The sequence below is a fragment of the Capra hircus genome, chromosome 2 (genome assembly GCF_001704415.2).
Source record: "Capra hircus breed San Clemente chromosome 2, ASM170441v1, whole genome shotgun sequence".
Taxonomy (NCBI): domain Eukaryota; kingdom Metazoa; phylum Chordata; class Mammalia; order Artiodactyla; family Bovidae; genus Capra; species Capra hircus.
In genome coordinates this window covers 16727266-16747825 of record NC_030809.1, presented here as the reverse complement: position 1 = coordinate 16747825, position 20560 = coordinate 16727266, and the positions used below count along the sequence as shown (strand labels likewise).

Genomic DNA, 20560 nt, shown 5'->3' with positions numbered 1-20560 from the left:
TCTCACAGTCAAGGTTCTGTTATGAGAATTACGACATGGCTGTGTGGCTGCAGCTTAGATCAAGGTGAGGTGGAGCTGGGAGAGTCACGGAAAGGTTCCCCCTGAGTCCTCGGCAGGTCTGATGTTCCAAGACTGAGTTCAAGTTCCTGTTCAGAGTTCAGGAGGTTAGAGGTCATCAGTATTCACAGAGTCATTTTATTCTCCCTTTTTTTCCTTTTACTGCTCTCTAAATATATTCTTTCAGTGGTCATCACAGATACTTCAGTGTACATAATAAAATCTAAAGTTAGTATTTTTACTCTCTTCCTGACCATTACAAGGACCTCATTTAACTTATGGGCTGTAGTTGTCAAATATTTTAGTATATACTTTAGCCCCACAAAATCTGAACTTTTTAAAATTTTATGCAGTCAAAAAAAAAAATTTAAGAAATCAGTATCAGTATCGATTTACCCTTAGGTTCACCAGTATTTTTGTTTACTATTCCATCTTGTGTAGAAGCCCTTCCACCCAGGATCATTTTCACCCCTACTTGAAAGATGCTCCTTTAGAATCTCCTTTCGTTGAGGATCCCTTCTTTCAGTTCTTGTTGTCTGAAAGCATCTGTACTGCTTTCTCAGACAGGGTTAAAATAGTGGGTTTATAGCTCTTCTTTTTTTCCATGTGGCATGAGGGATCTTAATTCCTCGACCAGTGACTGAACCCATGCCCTTTGCAGTGGAGCTCGGGGTCTTAACCACTGGACCACAGGGAGGTCCGGACAGTTATTTTCTTTCTGGACACTGAAGGTTTTTTATTTTGTCTCCTGGCTCCCACTGTTGCAGTTTTGAAGTTGGCCATCAGTCTGATTGCTGTTCCTATGCAGGTCACCTGTCTTTTTTTCTCTGATTGTATCATTTCACTATAGTGTGTCTAGTATGTCTTCAGTTCAGTTCAGTTCAGTCGCTCAGTCGTGTCTGACTCTTTGCGACCCCATGAATCGCAGCACGCCAGGCCTCCCTGTCCATCACCAACTCCCAGAGTTCATTCAAACTCACGTCCATCGAGTTGGTGATGCCATCCAGCCATCTCATCCTCTGCTGTTCCCTTCTCCTCCTGCTCCCAATCCCTCCCAGTCTTTTCCAATGAGTCAACTCTTCACATGAGGTGGCCAAAGTCCTGGAGTTTAGCTTTAGCATCATTCCTTCCAAGAACACACAGGACTGATCTCCTTTAGAATGGACTGGTTGGATCTCCTTGCAGTCCAAGGGACTCTCAAGAGTCTTCTCCAACACTACAGTTCAAAAGTACCAATTCTTTGGCGCTCAGCTTTTTTCACAGTCCAACTCTCACATCCATACATGACTACTAGAAAAACCATAGGAGTGTCTTAGGGATACCCAAATATTTTATTTTGCTTTTTTTGTGTAAGATGTCTTGGTTTATGTTGGCCAACCTAGCAATCCTTTCCTGAGATTGATTTCTATACAGTTGAGCACAGAGAGCCTCAAGCTGGAGCACACCATATGAGTTTCCTGCAGTTGTTATAACAAAGGACCACAAACTGGGTGGTTTAAAACCACAGAAATTGCTTGTCTCACAGTTTACGAGGCCATAACTGTGAAATGAGGGTGTCGAGGGACTGTGCTGCCTATGAAACTTCTAGGGAAGATCCTTCCTTACCTTTTCCAGCTTCCAGTAGCCTCAGGTGTCCCTTGGTTTGTGGCTGCATGATTCTTAATCCCTGCTCTGTCTTTGCATGGCTGTCTTCTCTCCATGTCTGTGCCTAACTGTCCTTCTTCTTATAAGGACACCAGTCATATTGGATTAAGAGCTTATTCTCATTCAGCCTCCTCTGAGCTAATTTCTTCTGCAGTGTCCCCGCTCCCCTGACCTCACATTCCGAGGAGATTAAGGCTTCAACATGTCTTTTTAGGGGACACAGTTCAACCCACAACAGACCCATTAGAAATAGAGTCATTGTGCTGTGTCAGGGAATTACAAAATCTTTAAGATATCAAACTTTTCTGCTTATTTGGCAGTATTTTTTTGAAGAGTCAGAGAATGCACAGGATAGACCAGTGGAGTGGGGTGGGGGGTGAGAGCGATGAGAGCTGGAGGGAGAAGTGGGGAGGATGGGCAGGTCGGAGGAGATGGGACAGGATCTCAGAGCCAAGTGGACGTGCATTTTTAGCAGCAGAACTTTTAGTGGGACCTCCTGGTTTAGTGGTAGATACTCTTGTCTAAGAACCCTCAGGAAAATTGTCCCGAGAAAGGTCGTTGCTTGTGACACTTATTCTTTCACTACTTAAGTCATTATTTTTTCCTTCTCAGTTTAAGGAAGAAATCAAACTAGACACATATCAGAATGCTGGACATGATGGAGTATTTGAGGCAGATGACCACTTCTTTCTGTTTTTCTTGTCTGAGTGAGGTTGATGGAAATGAGTCCCTTTCTTCCGGGGACTTTCTGTAACAGCGATAATTGTATATGCGTGCCAGTGCCACGTATGCCTAAACCATACTGAATTATTTTTGGTTTTCAGCCTAATAAGGTTACTTGACATCCTTGAAATATTCAAATCATGTACAGGGTTATTTTTTCCCTGATTATGAAAGGACTCTGTCCTTTCCTCCTGCTGTGGGCTCTTGAATCTTCTGTAAGCGAATTGGTCAGATGTCCTAAAACCTGTGTTTTACAGCATCACACCACTGACAAGACATCTTGCTTCTGATTTCAGTAACTGTGGCAGAGCTGTTTCGTCCTGAAGGCCACAGCTTGACAATGTTTGTTGGCATTTAATGATCTGGTGCTTTTCTTATTTTCCCTTGTTCTTTTTTCCTTACTTTAGGATTCTTGGACTCCAGAATTAAAGCTGAAATTGGAAAAGTTTCTGGCTTTAATGTTCAAAGCCAGTAACACGCCAAAGCTTTTAACATTGTACGTATCCTTTTAAAGCAAATGGAGACCACCTATGGAATTAATAGTTGCCTGTGTGTGTGTGTGTGTGTGTGTGTGTGTGTGTGCGCGCGCACGCGCTAAGTCATTTCTGTTGTGTCCAACTCTTTGTGACCCCATGGACTGTAGCCTGCCGAGCTCCTCTGTCCATGGGGATTCTCCAGGCAAGAATCCTGGCGTGGGTTGCCATTTCCTCCTCCAGGGGATCTTCCCAAGCCAGGGATCAAACCCTCTTACATCTCCTGCATAGGCAGGTGAGTTGTTTTTCATTAGCGCCCCCCGGGAAGCCCAAGAATGGCTTGCTGCTGCTGCTAAGTCACTTCAGTCGTGTCCGACTCTGTGCGACCCCAGAGATGGCAGCCCACCAGGCTCCCCTGTCCCTGGGATTCTCCAGGCAAGAGCACTGGAGTGGATTGCCATTTCCTTCTCCAGTGCATGAAAGTGAAAAGTGAAAGTGAAGTTGCTCAGTCGTGTCCAACTCCTAGCGACCCCATGGACTGCAGCCTACCAGGCTCCTCCATCCACGGGATTTTCCAGGCAAGAGTACTGGAGTAGGGTGCCATTGCCTTCTCCAAAGAATGGCTTAGATGGCCTCAAATAGGGATGGTTGTGGTTGTGCTGCTTCTATACGCGAGTGAATGAAGCACTAACAAGAGCATGTGCCAAGGCCTGTAAAGAGTTGACTTCTGTGGCATTGGGTCTCTGAGACTTGGCGAGGGTCTTATTTTCCTGTCATGTGCCAAGAAGCTGTCTTGAGTAGAAAAAAAAATAATGCCTGTCTTCTTGGAAAAGAACTCTTTGGAATTGTCCCTTTACTGAAGGTTAGTCACTTAAGGCCTTGAGGTCATGATGTATAGATCAACTCATATATAACTTGTCCTTCCAATTAGGACTTTTAAGAAACAACTTTGTTGAGGTGTAATTTACATACCATAAAATTTGCCCACAGTAAGTATGTTATTGAATGATTTTTAGCAAATGCACAGAGCTGTGCAGCCATCACCACGATCCAGTTTAAACAGAGGCACTTTTGAGAGTAGAAGGGGGACACTGACCAGACAGAGACCCAGGAAGAGGTGGAAGTGGAGCCTGTCCAGGGAGGAGCAAGGCTGTTGCCTGCCCGTGGAGGCTCCCTTCCCAGAGCTGGTTGGTCCCTAAGGATGCGCATCTCCTTTTATTCTGAACAAGCATGTAGCAAAAGTTATTTCATGATAAGAGTTAGCATTTTGAATTGTAAAGTTGGTGCTTGTTTTGTTTACCGTAATAAAAAATTTAGGCCACTCTGCTGGGTAATGCCTTCTGCTTCCATTCTGACTCCAAAGCACTGGACTCTCTTTTCCTAATTGGACTCTGAATAGTAATCCCTGGGATTTCATGACACGTTTCTCCTACTTCCGCTTCCTGAACATCCAGTGGCTCCCTCTTGCCTGTACTCAGCTCCTCACCTTACCCTGATACTGCCCCCAGACGGGCTTAGTACACCTCCCGTTTCCGCTTTTACATCTTCAAGTTCTTCCCTCTGCCCACATGTTTGCATACCCAGTTCCTTTCCCTCTTAGAGTTTTGTATAAAAGGACAGTTTTCAGTGAAATTAGAACTTCTCCAACTTGGCTTATGGCTTTTTTAATATACTTTTAAAAAGTATTTCTTAGGACTTCCCTGGGAGTCCAGTAGCTGGGATTTTGTGCTCCCAGTGCAGGGAGCCTGGGTTCAATCCCTGGTCAGGGAGCTAGATCCCACATCCCACAACTAAGAGTTCACCTGCCACAACTAAAGATCCTGTGCAGCCAAATAAATGATTTAAAAAATAAAAGGCTTTCTCCTTAAAGGTAACAGGTACCAACCATTATGTAAAGATTCTAAAAGAAAATTTTTCCATAATAAATGATACTGGTATATTAATTATAGCACCCACTTCACAGGAATAGTATTAGGATTGAGTTAATCCATGAAAAACCTGCTTAAAACTGCCCAACACATAGTAAGCACTTGTGTTATTGTTAGCTGTTGTATTGTAGTTTGCAAACACTTGTCACCTTTTATCCCATTCAACATTTGTTTCCAAGCAAATACACTGAAGTGCAGTACGTAACTTTAAACATTATTCCTCTCTTTTCTTTCTTACATGGAAATATTTGGAGTTCAGTTCAACACGTATATTAGGTTGAATAGTGTGCTAGGAATTAGGGATAAAAGAAAAAGCCAAGATCATTGTCTTAGCTGGAGTTTTGAACATGAAAATGGGTGTCTGTGAGGCAGACAGAATGAGGGATAGGAGTTCCAGGTAGAGGGAACAGCTTGTGCCCAAGTGCTGAGCCAGTGTGTCTGGGACACTGAAGGATTCAGTGTTGCTGGGGCAGAAGGATTGAGATGGAGAGAGTCAGTCCTCTGGGTCGTGGAGGTTCGTGTGAGGTCCCCTAAGTAATGAGAAGAAAAACATGGTCATGTTTATATTTTTTTAAATCACTCTTTTTATTCCTAATTATAAAATTAATCCTATTCCTTATAGAAAGTTTAGAAAGCACAGAAATGCATTTGTTTGTACACATACACTTCAAAGTATGTAATGTTTATAATAAGCAAGGAGAGACATCTCTATGCATGTATATTTTTAAGTAATTTTCTTAAATGAAGAGAATGTTTCCTCATAGCCTTAAAATATTCTTCAAAAATAGGTGGTCTCAAAGTTTAAACAGAAATTACCTATGTCCCAGCAATTCCTCTCCTAGCTGTATCCTCAAGAGAAACAAAAGTATCCATCTCCACAGCAGCTTGTACATGAATGTTCACAGCAGCATTATCCAAAATAGGCAAAAAGCACAAACAGCCCAGATGTCCATCCTTTGATGCATGGATGACCAGGTACACACAGTGGAATGTTACGTGGCAATACAAGTGAGGGAGGTACTGATCTGTACTACTACATGGATGAATCCTCAAAACATGATGCTAAAATGAAAGAAGCCAGACACAGAAGGCTGCATACTATGTGATTCCATTTGTGTGAAGGGGCCAGAAAAGGCAGATCTGTAGAGAGTGGGTAAGTGGCTGCCTAGGGCAGGGGAGGGTGGTGAGCGGGGGTGGGGACCGCTGATGGCACAGGGTCTCTTTCTTGGGTGATGAAAATATTCCACTCCTGATTGCGGTGATGGTTGGACAGCTCTGTGAATATATTGAAAACCATGGAAATGTATGCTTTAAATGGGTGAATTCTATAATATGTGAATTACATCTCAATAAAGCTGTTACCAGAAAAAGTAAGGAAACCCAAATAAAACAGGTGAACACCTTGGCCTTCAGTCATGTGGCCAGATGTGTGAAGCTGAGGTTCAAACCCAGGCCACCCCGCAATAGCGACTGGTCACAGTTGCTGTGCCATGCTCTTTTCATCAAAACCTCAGTTTCCTTAGGCTGGTTGCTTTAGCCCTGAAGGTACAGAGGAAAAGGGTATGAACACAGATTTGCATTTTCAGTCCAATGTTTTGGTAAGGAGGCCAGTTCGGGGGCTTTTGGACACACAGACTGGTTCTGAGATGGAGAGAGGAGGATTTCCCTAAGGGTAGTCACCCCAGGATTGAGAAGTCGGTTAACTGTGTTTGCTCTTCATCAGCTTCTGGTTACCTGTCCTGAGCGGTTAACTGTCTCAGCTGTTGATGGGGTTCGGGTTACCTGTCCTGAGATAGTCGGTTAGCTGTCTTCTCTGTTCATCGGGTCCTGCTTCCCTGTCCAGAGATTTCTCTTTTTCACCGCACCGGGGCTGTTTCCCAGATCGCCCAGCGCAATGAGAGGGATACCCTGAGTACTGTCTCCTGAATGCATGTTTTCCTGAACTTCTTCCCATCCCAGAAGGAGAATGGACAAAGCAACAAAGGTAAATCATCTAGATTAACCGTTTTTAAATAACAGCTTCGCCGACTCGCGTTATAAGTAATGAAATGGAGAGAATTCCACAGATTTGGCCAAAGAGGGCTTTGAAAGTCTAAATACTTATGAAGTGCTTCACCGTCCCTTTTCTCTGCATTCCTTGAGGCCCACTTCTCAGGGTGGCTGGTACTGTTAGCTTTGTCTGGTATGTCAGATGACTAAGACGGGGAGAATCCACTCAGGTGCCAGAAAATGTCAGGGCGGCAGCAGGTGGACGGCGCGGTGCAGCACAAGTGGGGAGAGAGTTGTTTCCGTGTCTTCACTTTTACCTTGAACTAGTCTAGTCTAACGGGGTCTTATCTCAGCAGCATGTGGAGTGTCCATTCTTTTTTTTTTTTAATTTTTATTTTTACTTTATTTCACTTTACAATACTGTATTGGTTTTGCCATACATTGACATGAATCCGCCACGGGTGTATACGAGCTCCCAATCCTGAATCCCTCTCCCACCTCCCACCCCATTGGAGTATCCATTCTTATAAAGCGTTTTCATTTTTCACATTCAAAGTAGGAATTCCAGTCTTAAATTTTTAGCATAAACTGATGGTTTTTCCATGATGAGTCATTTTTACCAGACCCCTTCATTTTTCAGAAAGATGAGAAAAATTTTAGTTAACGTGGTGGCCACAAGTGGGGTTCTTTGTAGGAGTTTTGTCTCTGACAAACGTGATTATGAAAACGGCTGAAGTTACCCTGTTGGAAAGGGTGTGTGAGGTGCTTCTTGCCTTTGCTAAGTACCAATGGCATCATCCTCAATTCCCAGCAGGTGGAGTGTCACTACGTGAAACAGCACATTTGTCCTTTGCACAGCAGTCCTGCCAGAGAGAATTTCAAAACTTCCTGCCATTGTTTCTGTTTCCTTTTAGAGAGTTAAAGTTTTCCAAAGAACAAAAGCGTTAGGAAGTTGTCATTTGGCTCTTGGTTCTCTAGCTCTGGGAGGGTGAGCAGTGCTGAGATCCCTAGGGGGGCTTCACTAAGTTCAGGTGGGAGGCCCTGGGGTGTCTGTTCTCCACCTTGGGAGCCCTGTGGCCTCCAGCCCGGCAGTTCCAACTTACAGCCAGTTCCGCAGCCAGGCCACCCCTCCTGGAGCTCCGAGGGCCCCACGTGGAGGAGTGGCAGGTCTCAGGACCCCTCCTCTCCATCTGCCCGAACACGGAGGAGCGGGGTGCAGATGTGTTCTCATGGGGTCAACGGGGGCCTCTCCGAGGGTCGCAGACCGCAGCCTTGAACCATCGGGGTAGCTTTGCCCACAGCACGGTGACCCCGAGGACGAGTGCAGCCCCCAGGACAGCTCTGTACTGGGTCAGTGCAAGTCCAGGCCTTGGCCAGGGCGGGTCCTGCCCGGTTTTCTCCCGCTCGGCACAGCTGGAACTCTGCAGCTGGGCCAGCACTCGGGCCTCGCCGTGCACCTCCCGGGAATGCTCTCGCGCTTCGCTGCTTCTGTTTCTCTAGCCGTCCAAGCAAACCACCTCAGGCTTGGTGGCACAAAACAGCCATGTCCATTTGCTACTGTTATCCTCCTGCGTGGTCTGGGAGTTACGGGCTCAGTCAGTTCTCCCTTAGGGTTTCTCCCGGCTATAGACGGAGCCGGGTCAGGTTGAGCCACCTCCAAGGCTTCCACAAGCATAGGTGTGCTGGCTGATGCTGGCTGTCGGCTGAGCTCTCAGCACAGGCCCTGGGCCGGGACCCCCAAGTGGACTCTCCTCACGGCCTGGGCTTCCTCAGGGCCTGGCAGCCGGGATCCCACCCAGGGTGAATGTCCCGAGAGGGGTGCGGATGGAAGCCGTTTCACCTCTTCACCCAGGCTCTGAAGTAGCTCGGTGTTGTTTCTGGTGCATTCTCTTCATTACAAGCAAATTCCTGAAGCCCACATTCAAAGGAAGGAGAATTACGTTCCACCTCTTGACGGGAAGGAGTGTCAGAGATTTTGCAGTCATTTTTTTTTTTAAATAAATGTATTTATTTTAATTGGAGGCTAATTACTTTACAATATTGTATTGATTTTGTCATGCATCAACATGAATCTGCCACTGGTATACACATGTTTGCAGTCATGTTTTAAAGCCACCGCCCCACCTGTGTCTTCAGGTCCCTGAGGACTGCCTCAGTACTTGACTGAGTCTGTTCAGTCCCTGTTCAGATTTGGTCTTTGGACTCCTAGGCACTGAAGGCAGGAAGATGGTGAGAAACTTCTCCCGGGTTGCCGAGTTTCTGCCAGCCTGTCACCTGGCATGCCCTTCAGTTTAGGGGAATAGCTTCTTGCCAGGAACCAGTTATGTCTCCAGTAAGTGGCCCAGTTTTGCAGGCAAAAATAAACATAGGTAGGGGGAGTGCACGTAGAAGAGCCTGTGTTTTTTCTACAGACCTTTCATTTGGTATTTCCGCAAGGAGACCAGGGTTCTGAGCCTTCTCTAAGTTCGATTTGAGTTTTCCGAGGCTAGCTAAGCAGGATGTCTGTGGAATTGAGTCTGGCAGGCACAGCGTGTGTCTGCAGCAGAATAGCCCCCAAATGCAGTGTCGCCATGGAGATGAGGGAATAGCACCCGGCAGGGCACTTGTGCCAGGGGCTTGGGCCCAGGCCCAGCATCACCACAGCTAGTTGTCACCACTTTGAGTGACTGGATGATATCATTATGTGTCTGAATAGGAAGGTTTCATGGGCACAGTGAGTTTCCATTAACTTTTTCTTTTCTTCTTTTTGTTCTCTCTTTTTAATTCGTTATTATTTCCCTAAACTTTGGAAGAAGGGTGGGCAAAGTGTTTGGAGTATGGAAAAGTCTCTCAAAAGGAAGTATATTAAAAATGGTGTTAGGAATAAAAAGTTAAGTTGGCAGCATAGCATGTTGGATTATTATTTTCACCTAGCCATCTAAAAAAGGATATAGAAATAACATCTTTCAGCATTCCTGGTATTATCCATTTGGCCCCTTCAGAAAATGGGCAACTGATCATTTTTCTGGAGTTCAGAGCTATAAATAGTGTTTCTGAAAATGATGACTGATATTCCTAGTTACAAGCCAGGCTTCAGCAGTATGTGAACTGTGAACTTCCAGATGTTCAAGCTGGTTTTAGAAAAGGCAGAGGAACCAGAGACCAGATTGCCAACATCTGCTGGATCATGGAAAAAGCAAGAGCGTTCCAGAAAAACATCTATTTCTGCTTTATTGACTATGCCAAAACCTTTGACTGTGTGGATCACAATAAACTGTGGAAAATTCTGAGAGAGATGGGAATACCAGACCACCTGACCTGCCTCTTGAGAAACCTATATTCAGGTCAGGAAGCAACAGTTAGAACTGGATATGGAACAACAGACTGGTTCCAAATAGGAAAAGGAGTACGTCAAGGCTGTATATTGTCACCCTGCTTATTTAACTTATATGCAGAGTACATCATGGGAAATGCTGGGCTGGAAGAAACACAAGCTGGAATCAAGATTGCCGGGAGAAATATCAATGACCTCAGATATGCGGATGACACCAACCTTATGGCAGAAAGTGAAGAAGAACTTAAGAGCCTCTTGATGAAAGTGAAAGAGGAGAGTGAAAAAGTTGTCTTAAAGCTCAACATTCAGAAAACTAAGATCACGGCATCCAGTCCCATCACTTCATGGCAAATAGATGGGGAAACAGTGGAAACAGTGGCTGACTTTATCTTTCTGGGCTCCAAAATCACTGCAGATGGTGATTGTAGCCATGAAATTAAAAGATGCTTACTCCTTGGAAGGAAAATTATGACCAACCTAGACAGCATATTCAAAAGCAGAGACATTACTTTACTGGCAAAGGTCCGTCTAGTCAAGGCTATGGTTTTTCCAGTAGTCATGTATGGATGTGAGAGTTGGACTATAAAGAAGGTTGAGCGCCAAAGAATTGATGCTTTTGAACTGTGGTGTTGGAGAAGACTCTTGAGAGTCCCTTGGACTGCAAGGAGATCCAACCAGTCCATCCTAAAGGAGATCAGTCTTGGATATTCATTGGTAGGTCTCATGTTGAAGCTGAAACTCCAATACTTTGGCCACCTCATGCGAAGAGCTGACTTATTGGAAAAGACCCTGATGCTGGGAAAAATTGAGGGCAGGAAGAGAAGGGGACAACAGAGGATGACATGGTTGGATGGCATCGCAGACTCAGTGGACATGGGTTTGGGTGGACTCTGGGAGTTGGTGATGGACAGGGAGGCCTGGTGTGCTGTGCTTCGCGGGGTCGGAAAGAGTCGGACACGACTGAGCGACTGAACTGAACTGAACTGATTCCTAGTTCTTTCTAGTCTTAACTTTCTTCATCCAGCGTTTGTGGATTAGCAAAAGAACAAAGAACTGATTTATATCTAAATACAAAGAAAAAAAGTGTATATATTGTAAAAATAGGGTGATCGATTTAGTTTTTTATATTGTTGTGTTCAGTCGCTGAGTTGTATCGGATTCTTTATGACCCCGTGGACTGCAGGACACCAGGCTCCTCCGTCCTGCACTGTCTCCCAGAGTTTGCTCAGATTCATGTTCATTGAGTCAGTGATGGTATCTAACCATCTCATCTTCTGCCGCCCTCTTCACCATGTGCCTTCAATCTTTCCCAGCATCAGGGTCTTTTCTAATGAGTCAGCTCTTCGCATCAGGTGGCCGAAGTATTGGAGCTTCAGCTTCGGCATCAGTCCTTCCAGTGAATATTTAGCATTGATTTTTATATTAGGTTAGAAAAAATTTCTGTATTTTGAAAGGTATTGTCTTGAGCAGCGTAGGGGGAGTCTCCAAAGTGAAATTTCATCTACACTTATAAAAAAGCAATGCACTAAATGAAGTGTAAATGTTAACACGGGAAAACTTGATGGCTGTACTGTAGTGAAGATCTCCATCACTTTTGTTATTGTTTCATTTCATGCTGGAGTTAAAAAAACTGTCTGTGACATTAACTGGCATTCTTTTAGTTGTATATATGTTTTGTTTAAAGCTTGCAGTTCTTTGTCCAAAAAATGGACAAAGAATGCAGTTCTTTGGACTTTTGCACAAATTATGTCAGTGACTTTGAAATATAAAGTGTCTCAATAAGTTTTGCTGGCAGTACTATGGCAGTTTCATTAAAATAACATGGGGCAAGACATCTCCACAAAAAGTTAACATCTTGGAAGGCAAGGCATCTTGGCTTAGTTGTCCTTGTCTCATAAAACTTTTGACAGGGAAAAGAAAGAGTCAGAGTTCTGTTTAATGCTCAGAAATAGAGTTGATATTTTGAGCTGTAACCCAGATATCTTACAGTAATGGTTAGGTCCTGTTTATAATTATTAAGTTCTCTGCACATTGATGTCTTTGGATAGATTGTTTTTGCTAACAGAGAAGGAGTTGCCTACTTCTCTCTTTCCTGTTTATAAAATTTGAATTTTTTTCTCCATGAATGAAACTAATTTTTATAAGTAAATACTGGGTTTTGTGGGCTTCCCCTGTGGCTCTGCAGTAAAGAATCCACCTTCAATGCAGGAGACGAAGAGACACAGGTTCAATCCCTGGTTCAGGAGAAGGGCATGGCAACCCACTCCAGTGGTCTTGCCTGGAGAATCCCATGAACAGAGGAGCCTTGTGGGCTGCAGTCCATAGGGTTGCAAAGAGTCAGACATGACTGAGCAACTTAACAGCAACTCTTTTCTGTAGGCTGCTGGTAGTTAGGGCTCTTTTCTCTCAGGTTACCATACTTTGAAACTGTCATAAATTCCATTTCTTTATTCTCAAGGTAAAAGCTCCACAAATAGTCCCTTACATTTAGTTAATCGACAGTGAGTTTCTGAGGGGAGATTTTTGGTGCAGTCCCGTTTCAAGAGGGACTACTTGGGTGACATCAACATTGATGGTTTGAGAAGTCATTTGACCCAGCTAATGGGTTTTGGTATTTCATTCCTCTGCCACTCGGTACATGTTGAGAAAAATCTCATAGATTCTCTCTAATATTTATTACCATAAAATGGGACTGTGAATAATCTAAAATTTTCATCCTTGAAAGTTCTTATCTATATAATTTTGAGTTCTGGATGTATGAAAAAGCTTAAATAATACTTAGTGGGTAAAGAAGGTAGTGAGTCTCAATATTGTATTAGGAGAATGATAAATGATTTCCAGGGATATTCTCCAGAGGTTCAAATACTGGATATAAATTTGTTTCAGATGACTTTTTAAAGTTATCTTCCAATACTGAAATTTGATGGGTATTAAATAATAATAATTCATTATGTGATATTTGGGGTTTTAATAGTTAAAGTATTTTACTTCTGCACATCAACAATTGTGAAACATGAAGGTTTTTTAAATACAGTGGAATGTGGGTTATCATCGTAGCTGTTTAGGATACAAATTAAGAGGAATAGATAATTTTGGGCAGTGTTTCTCAAACATGCAGTTATGTGTCAGAGCCATTTGAGGAGTTTGTTAACAGTGTAGGTACTTAGCCCCTACCCAGTATCCACAAGATCAGTTTCTGAAGTTGAAGCCTGAACATTTTTATTTTGGGATGATTCTGATGTATTTCAGAGTTTACATACCACTTCTTTAGGACATAACCTTTCTGCCATTTTTTCAAGTGATCTACTTATATAGAAATACATTTAGAAAATCTTTGACCCTTTTCCATGAAAGGAAATAATAATAATAGCTGCCATGTATGGCCCACCAGGTGACTGCAGCCACAAAATTAAAAGACACTAGCTCCTTGGAAAGATAGCTATGACATATCTAGATGTATTAAAAAGCAGAGACATCACTTTGCCAACAAAGGTCCATAAAGTCAAAGCTTTGGTTTTTCCAGTAGTCATATATGGATGTGGAAGTTGGACCATAAAGAAAGCTGAGTGCCAAAGAAGTGATGATTTCTAGCTGAGGTGCTGGAGAAGACTCTTGAGAGTCCCTTGGACTGCGAGGAGATCAAACCAATCCTAAAGGAAATCCTAAAGATCAATCCTAAAAGAAATCAACCCTGAACATTCATTGGAAGGACTGGTGCTGAAGGTGAAGCTCCAATACTTGGCTACCTGATGCAAAGAACTGACTCATTGGAAAAGACCCTGGTGCTGGTAAAGACTGAGGTCTAGAGGAGAAGGGGACAACAGAAGATGAGATGGCTGGATGGTATCATCGACTCAGTGGACATGAGTTTGAGCGAACTGTGGAAGATGGGAAGGACAGGGAAGCCTGGTGTGAGGCAGTGCATGGAGTCTCAGACACGACTGAGCACCTAAGCATAGCACAGCATAGTCGATTTACAGTATTATATTAGTTTCAGGTATATATACAACATAGTGATTCAATATTTTTATAGGTTATATTCCTTAAAGTTACTATAAAATAATGCCTGTATTTGGTCTTTATAATTTTAAAGTCTTTCTGTATGCATGAAATGTGTTCTAAAATGAAGACTTTACATATTAGACAGCACCTGGATTGGGACACAGTGAGTTAACATGGGTGTGGGGGCAGCAACAGGTCCTTCCATCAAAAGTGTGATCTTCCAGGCAAGGGAGAAGGTAGGACAGAGGCAAGGAGGGTGGACACTGATGAAGAGTCCGGCTGTGCCCAGGGTGGCTTGGCCATCTTGTTCCGCTGTGAGCGACGGGGCAGGGTGGTGGTGGACTTCCAGGAAGAAAACCCTAGGGTACTGCTCTAAGACCTGGTAGGGTGGCTTATGCTTTCTCAGACTGGCAGAGTGAACACCTGGCATCTTACCTAACTGTGGATTTGAATTTTCTCAGCACCCGTCACGCGGCCCTAACTTTTACTTAAAAGGAAGAACTTATCCCTCATACAGACTCACAGGGCACAAACAGAGAAAAAGACTCGGTTTTGGTTCAGCCATTTTGTGAATTGATGATAGAAAGAAACATTGACTTCATTTCTCGTATATGTAGAGAGAGGAACTGAAGTTGTATGGGATTCAGCCAAGGAAATAGATTTTGTTAGGAAAGTCAGTGATGAGCAGTTGAACTGTCACGGCAAAACATTAAAAAAAAAAAAATCAAGGACTTCCCTGGCATCCAGTGGTTAAGACCTTGTGGTTCCAATGCAAGGGGCGTAAGTTCGATCTCTGGTCAGGGAACACAAAGATCCCACCTGCCGTGCAGTGCGGCCAAAAAGAAGAAATTAAAAGATCGGTGATTACAAAGCACTTTGTAAGTAAATGTGGCATAAACAGAAGTGTTCAATACACAGTGCTAAGTTCATTGTTATAGTAAAATATTCTCACAGGAGGCATGGCATTCACTTGAGAAGAATATAATTATTTTTTATTTTGTAGGGTTTTTAAAAAATCTTCTTAAATTTTGTTTTTGTTTCTTTAAAAAAATTATGTATTTATTTATGGCTGTGCTGAGTGCGCCTTGCTGCAGGGGCTGTTCTCTAGTTACAGCAAGCAGGGGCTACTCTCTAGTCGGGACGTAGCAGCCTCCCTGGTTGAGGAGCACAGGCCCTAGAGCACTCAGGCTTCAGTGGCTGTAGTGTGGACGCTCGGTAGCTGTGGCCCATGGGCCGAGTTGCTCCATGGCACGTGGGATCTTCTCGGATCAGGGATGGAACCCGTGTCTCCTGCACTGACAGACGGATTCTTTGCCATTGAGCCACCAGGGAAGCCCCTTGTAGACTCTTTCTTTTTAAACATCGCTTTTTAGTTTTGTTTCACTGTAAATTGTCTTCCTAGACATGTTGCAGCAGCTCCACCAGCAGCTGGTAGAAGCTGAGCGGAGGTCCATGACGTACCTGAAACGGTACAACAGGATCCAGGCCGACTACCACAACCTCATCGGAGTCACGGCAGAGCTGGTGGATTCTCTGGAGGCCACAGTCAGTGGCAAGATGGTAAGGAGGTCCCCCATTGTCCACGTGTCTTCTTGAGATAAAGATGAGTCGTGGGCACAGGTGATTCCTCACCACCCCAGCCAGTGATACTTGTCCCCCAACTTTACAAGCCGGGTGCAGCTGTTTATCACGCTGCTGCAGTATTTCACCCATTTTTCCTGACACATTACCTACTGCGTCTTTATTTCTCTAGCCTGTTCTTAGTGTTAGCAAAGAATAAATGGGCAGCAGAAAAAAAATTATGTTGTGGCATAAAAATGGGGGGAGATATTCTTTTGGTATATAGGAGACCTATGGGTTTTCATATACTGATTTTGTATCCAGTAACCTTTCTGAACTCCATTAATCTGAGAGATTCTTTTGATCAATCCTCCTTTATTCTAGTGGCAGTCATATCACTTTCAAATAGTGATTTTTTTTTTCCCCCTTGTAGATCCTAACTTTCTTTTTCCCCCCACTTAACTGATTAGCTAAGACTCTGGGAGTTGAATGAGTTCATGGGCATGTTTGTCTTATTTCCGACTTTAGTGGGAGTGACTTGAGTGTTTTACTCAATAAAAAGATAGAAAGCTTAATAAAATCACATTCTGGAAATATAAGTTGTTTTTTTGGAAGTAATTGTGGGTTCACGTGTGATTTTAAGGCATAGGGCAGAGAGTCCTTGTATCCTCTTCCCAGTTTCCACTAGTTGTAATAGTTTGCAAAACGATAGTGCAGTGTCTCAGCCAAGATACTGGCACTGATACAATTTATTGCTTTATCCTGATTTCCCCAGTTTTACTTGTACTCCTGTGTGTGTCTATATGTGTATGTTTTAAGCTTTATACAACTTTATCACCAATGTAGATTTATGTATTAAACTTGCTTTAGCACCTGAAAAATGTGATTACAAAATGAAATGTATTCTAGAAGTTTTCAAAAATATAGAACTACGCAAAAATAAGATTAAAATTACCTGCCATTATCTCACTTAGTAATAACACTTGTTAACATTCCAGACTTTTTTTTTTTTCCCCAAAACTTGGATGCATGTGTTTTACAGAAATGGGCTCAGTTCACACAGTCTTCTAGTTTGCTTTTCTCCTAAATACCGAATCACGCATTCTTGAAGTCGTTAAATATCCTCCTACGATGCTCACCTCTTGTGGCTGTGTTTTCTATCAGGTTATTTAGCGTGTTGGGTCTCTATTGTTGGACATTAGCGTTGTTTCCAGGTTTTTACTTTCATAAGGGCTCATTTAAGTAAACACTTGAAAGGAGTCAGTTATGCAGTTCCCTGGGATTACCCCAGAACTCTAGGCCAGAGCAACAACTGTGGATTGCTTCTTGCTATAAAGCTTGTGAAAGTTGCTTAGTCGTGTCTGACTCTTTGCCACCCCATGGACTGCACAGTCCCTGGAATTCTCCAGGCCAGAATACTGGAGTGGGTAGCCTTTCCCTTCTCCAGGGGATCTTCCCAACCCAGGGATCAAACCCAGGTCTCCCGCATTGCAGGTGGATTCTTTTAAATATGTTTTAATACCCTACACCGAAACGTCTTTGTCCGGATGAAAACACAGCACATAAACGTTCACAGAACTGCTGAAGGCTGCATGGTGTGGCTGGAATAGCCGAAGCTAGGGGGTGGGGAGTGGCATGCGCTGCAAGATGAGGCAGGGGAGGTGCATCGGGGACGGTCACGGGGAGATTTGTAGACTGTGCTTAGGAACTTGTGTTTCACCCTGCAGTTAGTGAGGAGCATTTGAAATGTGTATCTTGAAAATTGTTTGGGTTTTTTAGTTCTGAAAATAACACGTACCGACTTTTCTTTAGTACAGAGAAGTACCAGAAACAAAACAAAGATGGCTTATATAATCACTGTTAACAAAAAAAAGAAGAAAAGAAGGCATGTACATTGAAAATTCAAATAGTACAGAAATAAAAGAAAACGTGTTTTCCTTTTCCCGTCTCTCCTATTAGACAATAACTGCCATCGTTGTGGTGTGGCTGCCACGGCCAGGGTTGATGTGATGCCAGGCGTGGCCCGCTGACCACAGGTGGGACCTGAGCTCTTACTGCTGGAGTGTGGGAGCAGAGGCCCACACACCACCAGGCAGGGGGTTGGAAGGGCCTCCAGTATCAAGACAGGGAGACATGGGGTTGGGGGCAGGGGGCAGCACTGGAATCTGAACTAGCTTGTTTTTATTGTAAAAGAAATACATGCTCATAGTAAAAAATTGAAACACTTCAGAGGAGTATATAGTTAAGAACAAAAGGCCCCTTCCACACATAGTTCCTTAGTCTCGTTTTCTTGCAAGAGTAACACTTGTGTATTACTTCAGAACCCTTCTGCACATACATGTGCGTGCGTGTGCATATACACATACTACTTGGGGTTATGTAACCCGTTATCCTTCTCAAACTTGCATTTCACTTTCAGCGTATCTTGGAAATCTTTCCACATGACCACACACCGCTTCATTCTTTTTAATGCTTGTACATTTTCCCACTGTAAGGGTGAGCCATAATTTCTCAGATCTCTGATGATGAACATTTAGATTTTTTTGTTTGCTATAACACAAAATGTTGTACATACTGTTTATATCCTTATATATACAGTATACCCTCGAATGTAGGGAAGATAAGCACCTGAATGGAACTGCTAGGTCAGAAGTTATGGGCATTAAAGTTTTGATGAATGAGTCAAGTCGCTCAGTCGTGTCCGACTCTTTGCGACCCCGTGGACTGTAGCCTACCAGGCTTCTCCGTCCATGGGATTCTCCAGGCAAGAATACTGGAGTTGGTTACCATTTCCTTCTCCAGGGATCTTCTCGACCCAGGGATTGAACCCAGGTCTCCCGCATTGGAGGCAGACGCTTTAACCTCTGAGCCACCAGGGAAGCTGGTTTTGATAGATGTTGCCAAATTATTTCCTCAAAGATTTCCACAATGTCTACCCACCCTCCACCCCCAGTAGCATATCAGAATATCTATTTCTTCACACACTTGCCAACACTAGGCATGATTATACTTTGAAATTTTTGCTGGTTGGGTAAGTCAGTCAGTCAGTTCAGTCGCTCAGTCGTGTCCAACTCTTTGCAACCCCATGAATCACAGCACGCCAGGCCTCCCTGTCCATCACCAACTCCCGGAGTTCACTCAGACTCATGTCCATCGAGTCAGTGATGCCACCCAGCCATCTCATCCTCTGTGGTCACCTTCTCCTCCAATTTACATTTCTTTGATTATGTGTGAGGCCAAATATATTTTCATATGTGTTTATGCCATTTATATTTTGTCTTTTAGTCAACTATCGTATACATGTCCTGACCTCTTTTCACTTGTTTTAAGCAAGAAAGTGACAGAATCAAATTTCCACGTTAAAGAAATGGTTCTGGTACCAAAGGAGAGGAAGCAATTTCAGAAGCAAAGGGTTGCTCCAAAGTCCCAGAAATCACAGAAAACTCTAGAAGTCCAGAACTGAAAAGTGTCCAGTGTGTCTGCCATTTAGAAAGTAATTATTGGCGGCCTTTACCATGGGAGTTTCCGTGGGGCGATGCAGACAGGGGCTCAACTGGGGTGTGTGGACAGGTAAAGGGAAGGCGAGGCAGCAGACGTCGGCCGCTCTTTTAAGGACTGTGGCTGTAAAGGAGGAACATCGAGAGGGCGGTTGACAGATGAGGGCCTCGGGAGGAGAAAGGGGAAGGTACTTCTGAAATATGAAATATGTCCGGACACGTTTCTAGGTTGTAGGAAAGGAACTGGCATGAAAGGAAAGATGAGATGCACAGGATGAACAAGGAATGTTTGAATTTTGATCCTTTAGGCATTCAGAGGAGATGGGCTGAGGATGATGTAGGAGGTGCAGCCTTGAGATGGCCATCCAGCCAGACGACCCAAGAAATTCTCCACAAGGAACAGTCTTTCTTGTGGCTGAAACAGACCAGAGGCTTCCAGGGGGCAGACAGCAGAACCACAGGGAGAGAAGGGGTCTAGTCCAGTGTTCCGCTCCTTCCAACCCACCAGTCATTTGAGTAGTCGTCCTCTTGTAGGCATGAGTGAGTGAGCATTGGGAAGGGACACCTGTTACATTAGCACGTGGGAGTTCACCACACAGAGTCAGGAGACTGGGAAAAGAAGTGTCTGTCCAACAGTCAGGCATAGAAGAAGTCTGGAAGGAGGTAAAACTGTCTGGTGGCTCAGTGTTAAAGAATCCACCCGTAATGCGGGAGACACGGGTTCAATCTCTGGGTCAGGAATATCCCCTGGAGAAGAGAAAGGCAATCCACTCCAGTATACTTGCCTGGAAAATCCCATGGACAGAGGAACCTGGTGGGTTCCTACGTCACATGTGCCGGGCTCTCCCCTGGTCCCCAAGACGTAGGCCTCCTTCATCTCTTCCCACAGGTCCGGAAAGCAGGAGGCAGACCCGTTGGTTTTCTTGAGTCCACTGCTTAAGCCCAGGTCTTCAGATTTTAAGCCCGGCATTCTTCCTATCATGACTTTCCATCTATTCTTACCGCTCCCCACTCCCCCTGCCCTACCATGACTTCACTGCTTGAATTAACAAAAAATTGGTTTTAAATCAAGTTTATTTTATGGGAATTCCCTGGCTGTCCAGTGGCTAGGCGCTTTCACTGCAGAGGGCCCAGGTTCAATCCCTGGTCGGGGAACTAAGATCCCGCCAGCCAGGCAGTGTGCCAAAAAGAAAAGTTTATTTTGCAGGACAGCGGGAGTATGTTAAGTGCAATTACATGACTTAAAGTATGGTATTCCGTGGTCACACCTGGAGAGTGAGTTTTCTCTTCAGGCTCAACTCACTGGAGCTCTGATGTTAAAGCAAAATCTTACCTCCGAGGCTGTGGAGAGTCAGTGCCCACACCGGCCAGGGC

General features: G+C 44.0%; 1 protein-coding gene across 5 annotated transcripts in view; it reads left to right on the top strand.

Annotated features, from left to right (window-relative positions):
* Window positions 1–20560, top strand: part of ARMC9 (armadillo repeat containing 9) — a 182821-nt gene that overhangs the window by 14171 nt on the left and 148090 nt on the right. For all 5 annotated transcript variants that reach the window (XM_018058243.1, XM_005676668.3, XM_018058256.1 and 2 more), the window contains exons 6-8: window positions 2832–2924; window positions 6785–6809; window positions 15532–15689. In XM_018058243.1, coding sequence (XP_017913732.1) covers window positions 2832–2924; window positions 6785–6809; window positions 15532–15689 — 276 coding nt within the window. The remainder of the gene's footprint in view (window positions 1–2831; window positions 2925–6784; window positions 6810–15531; window positions 15690–20560) is intronic.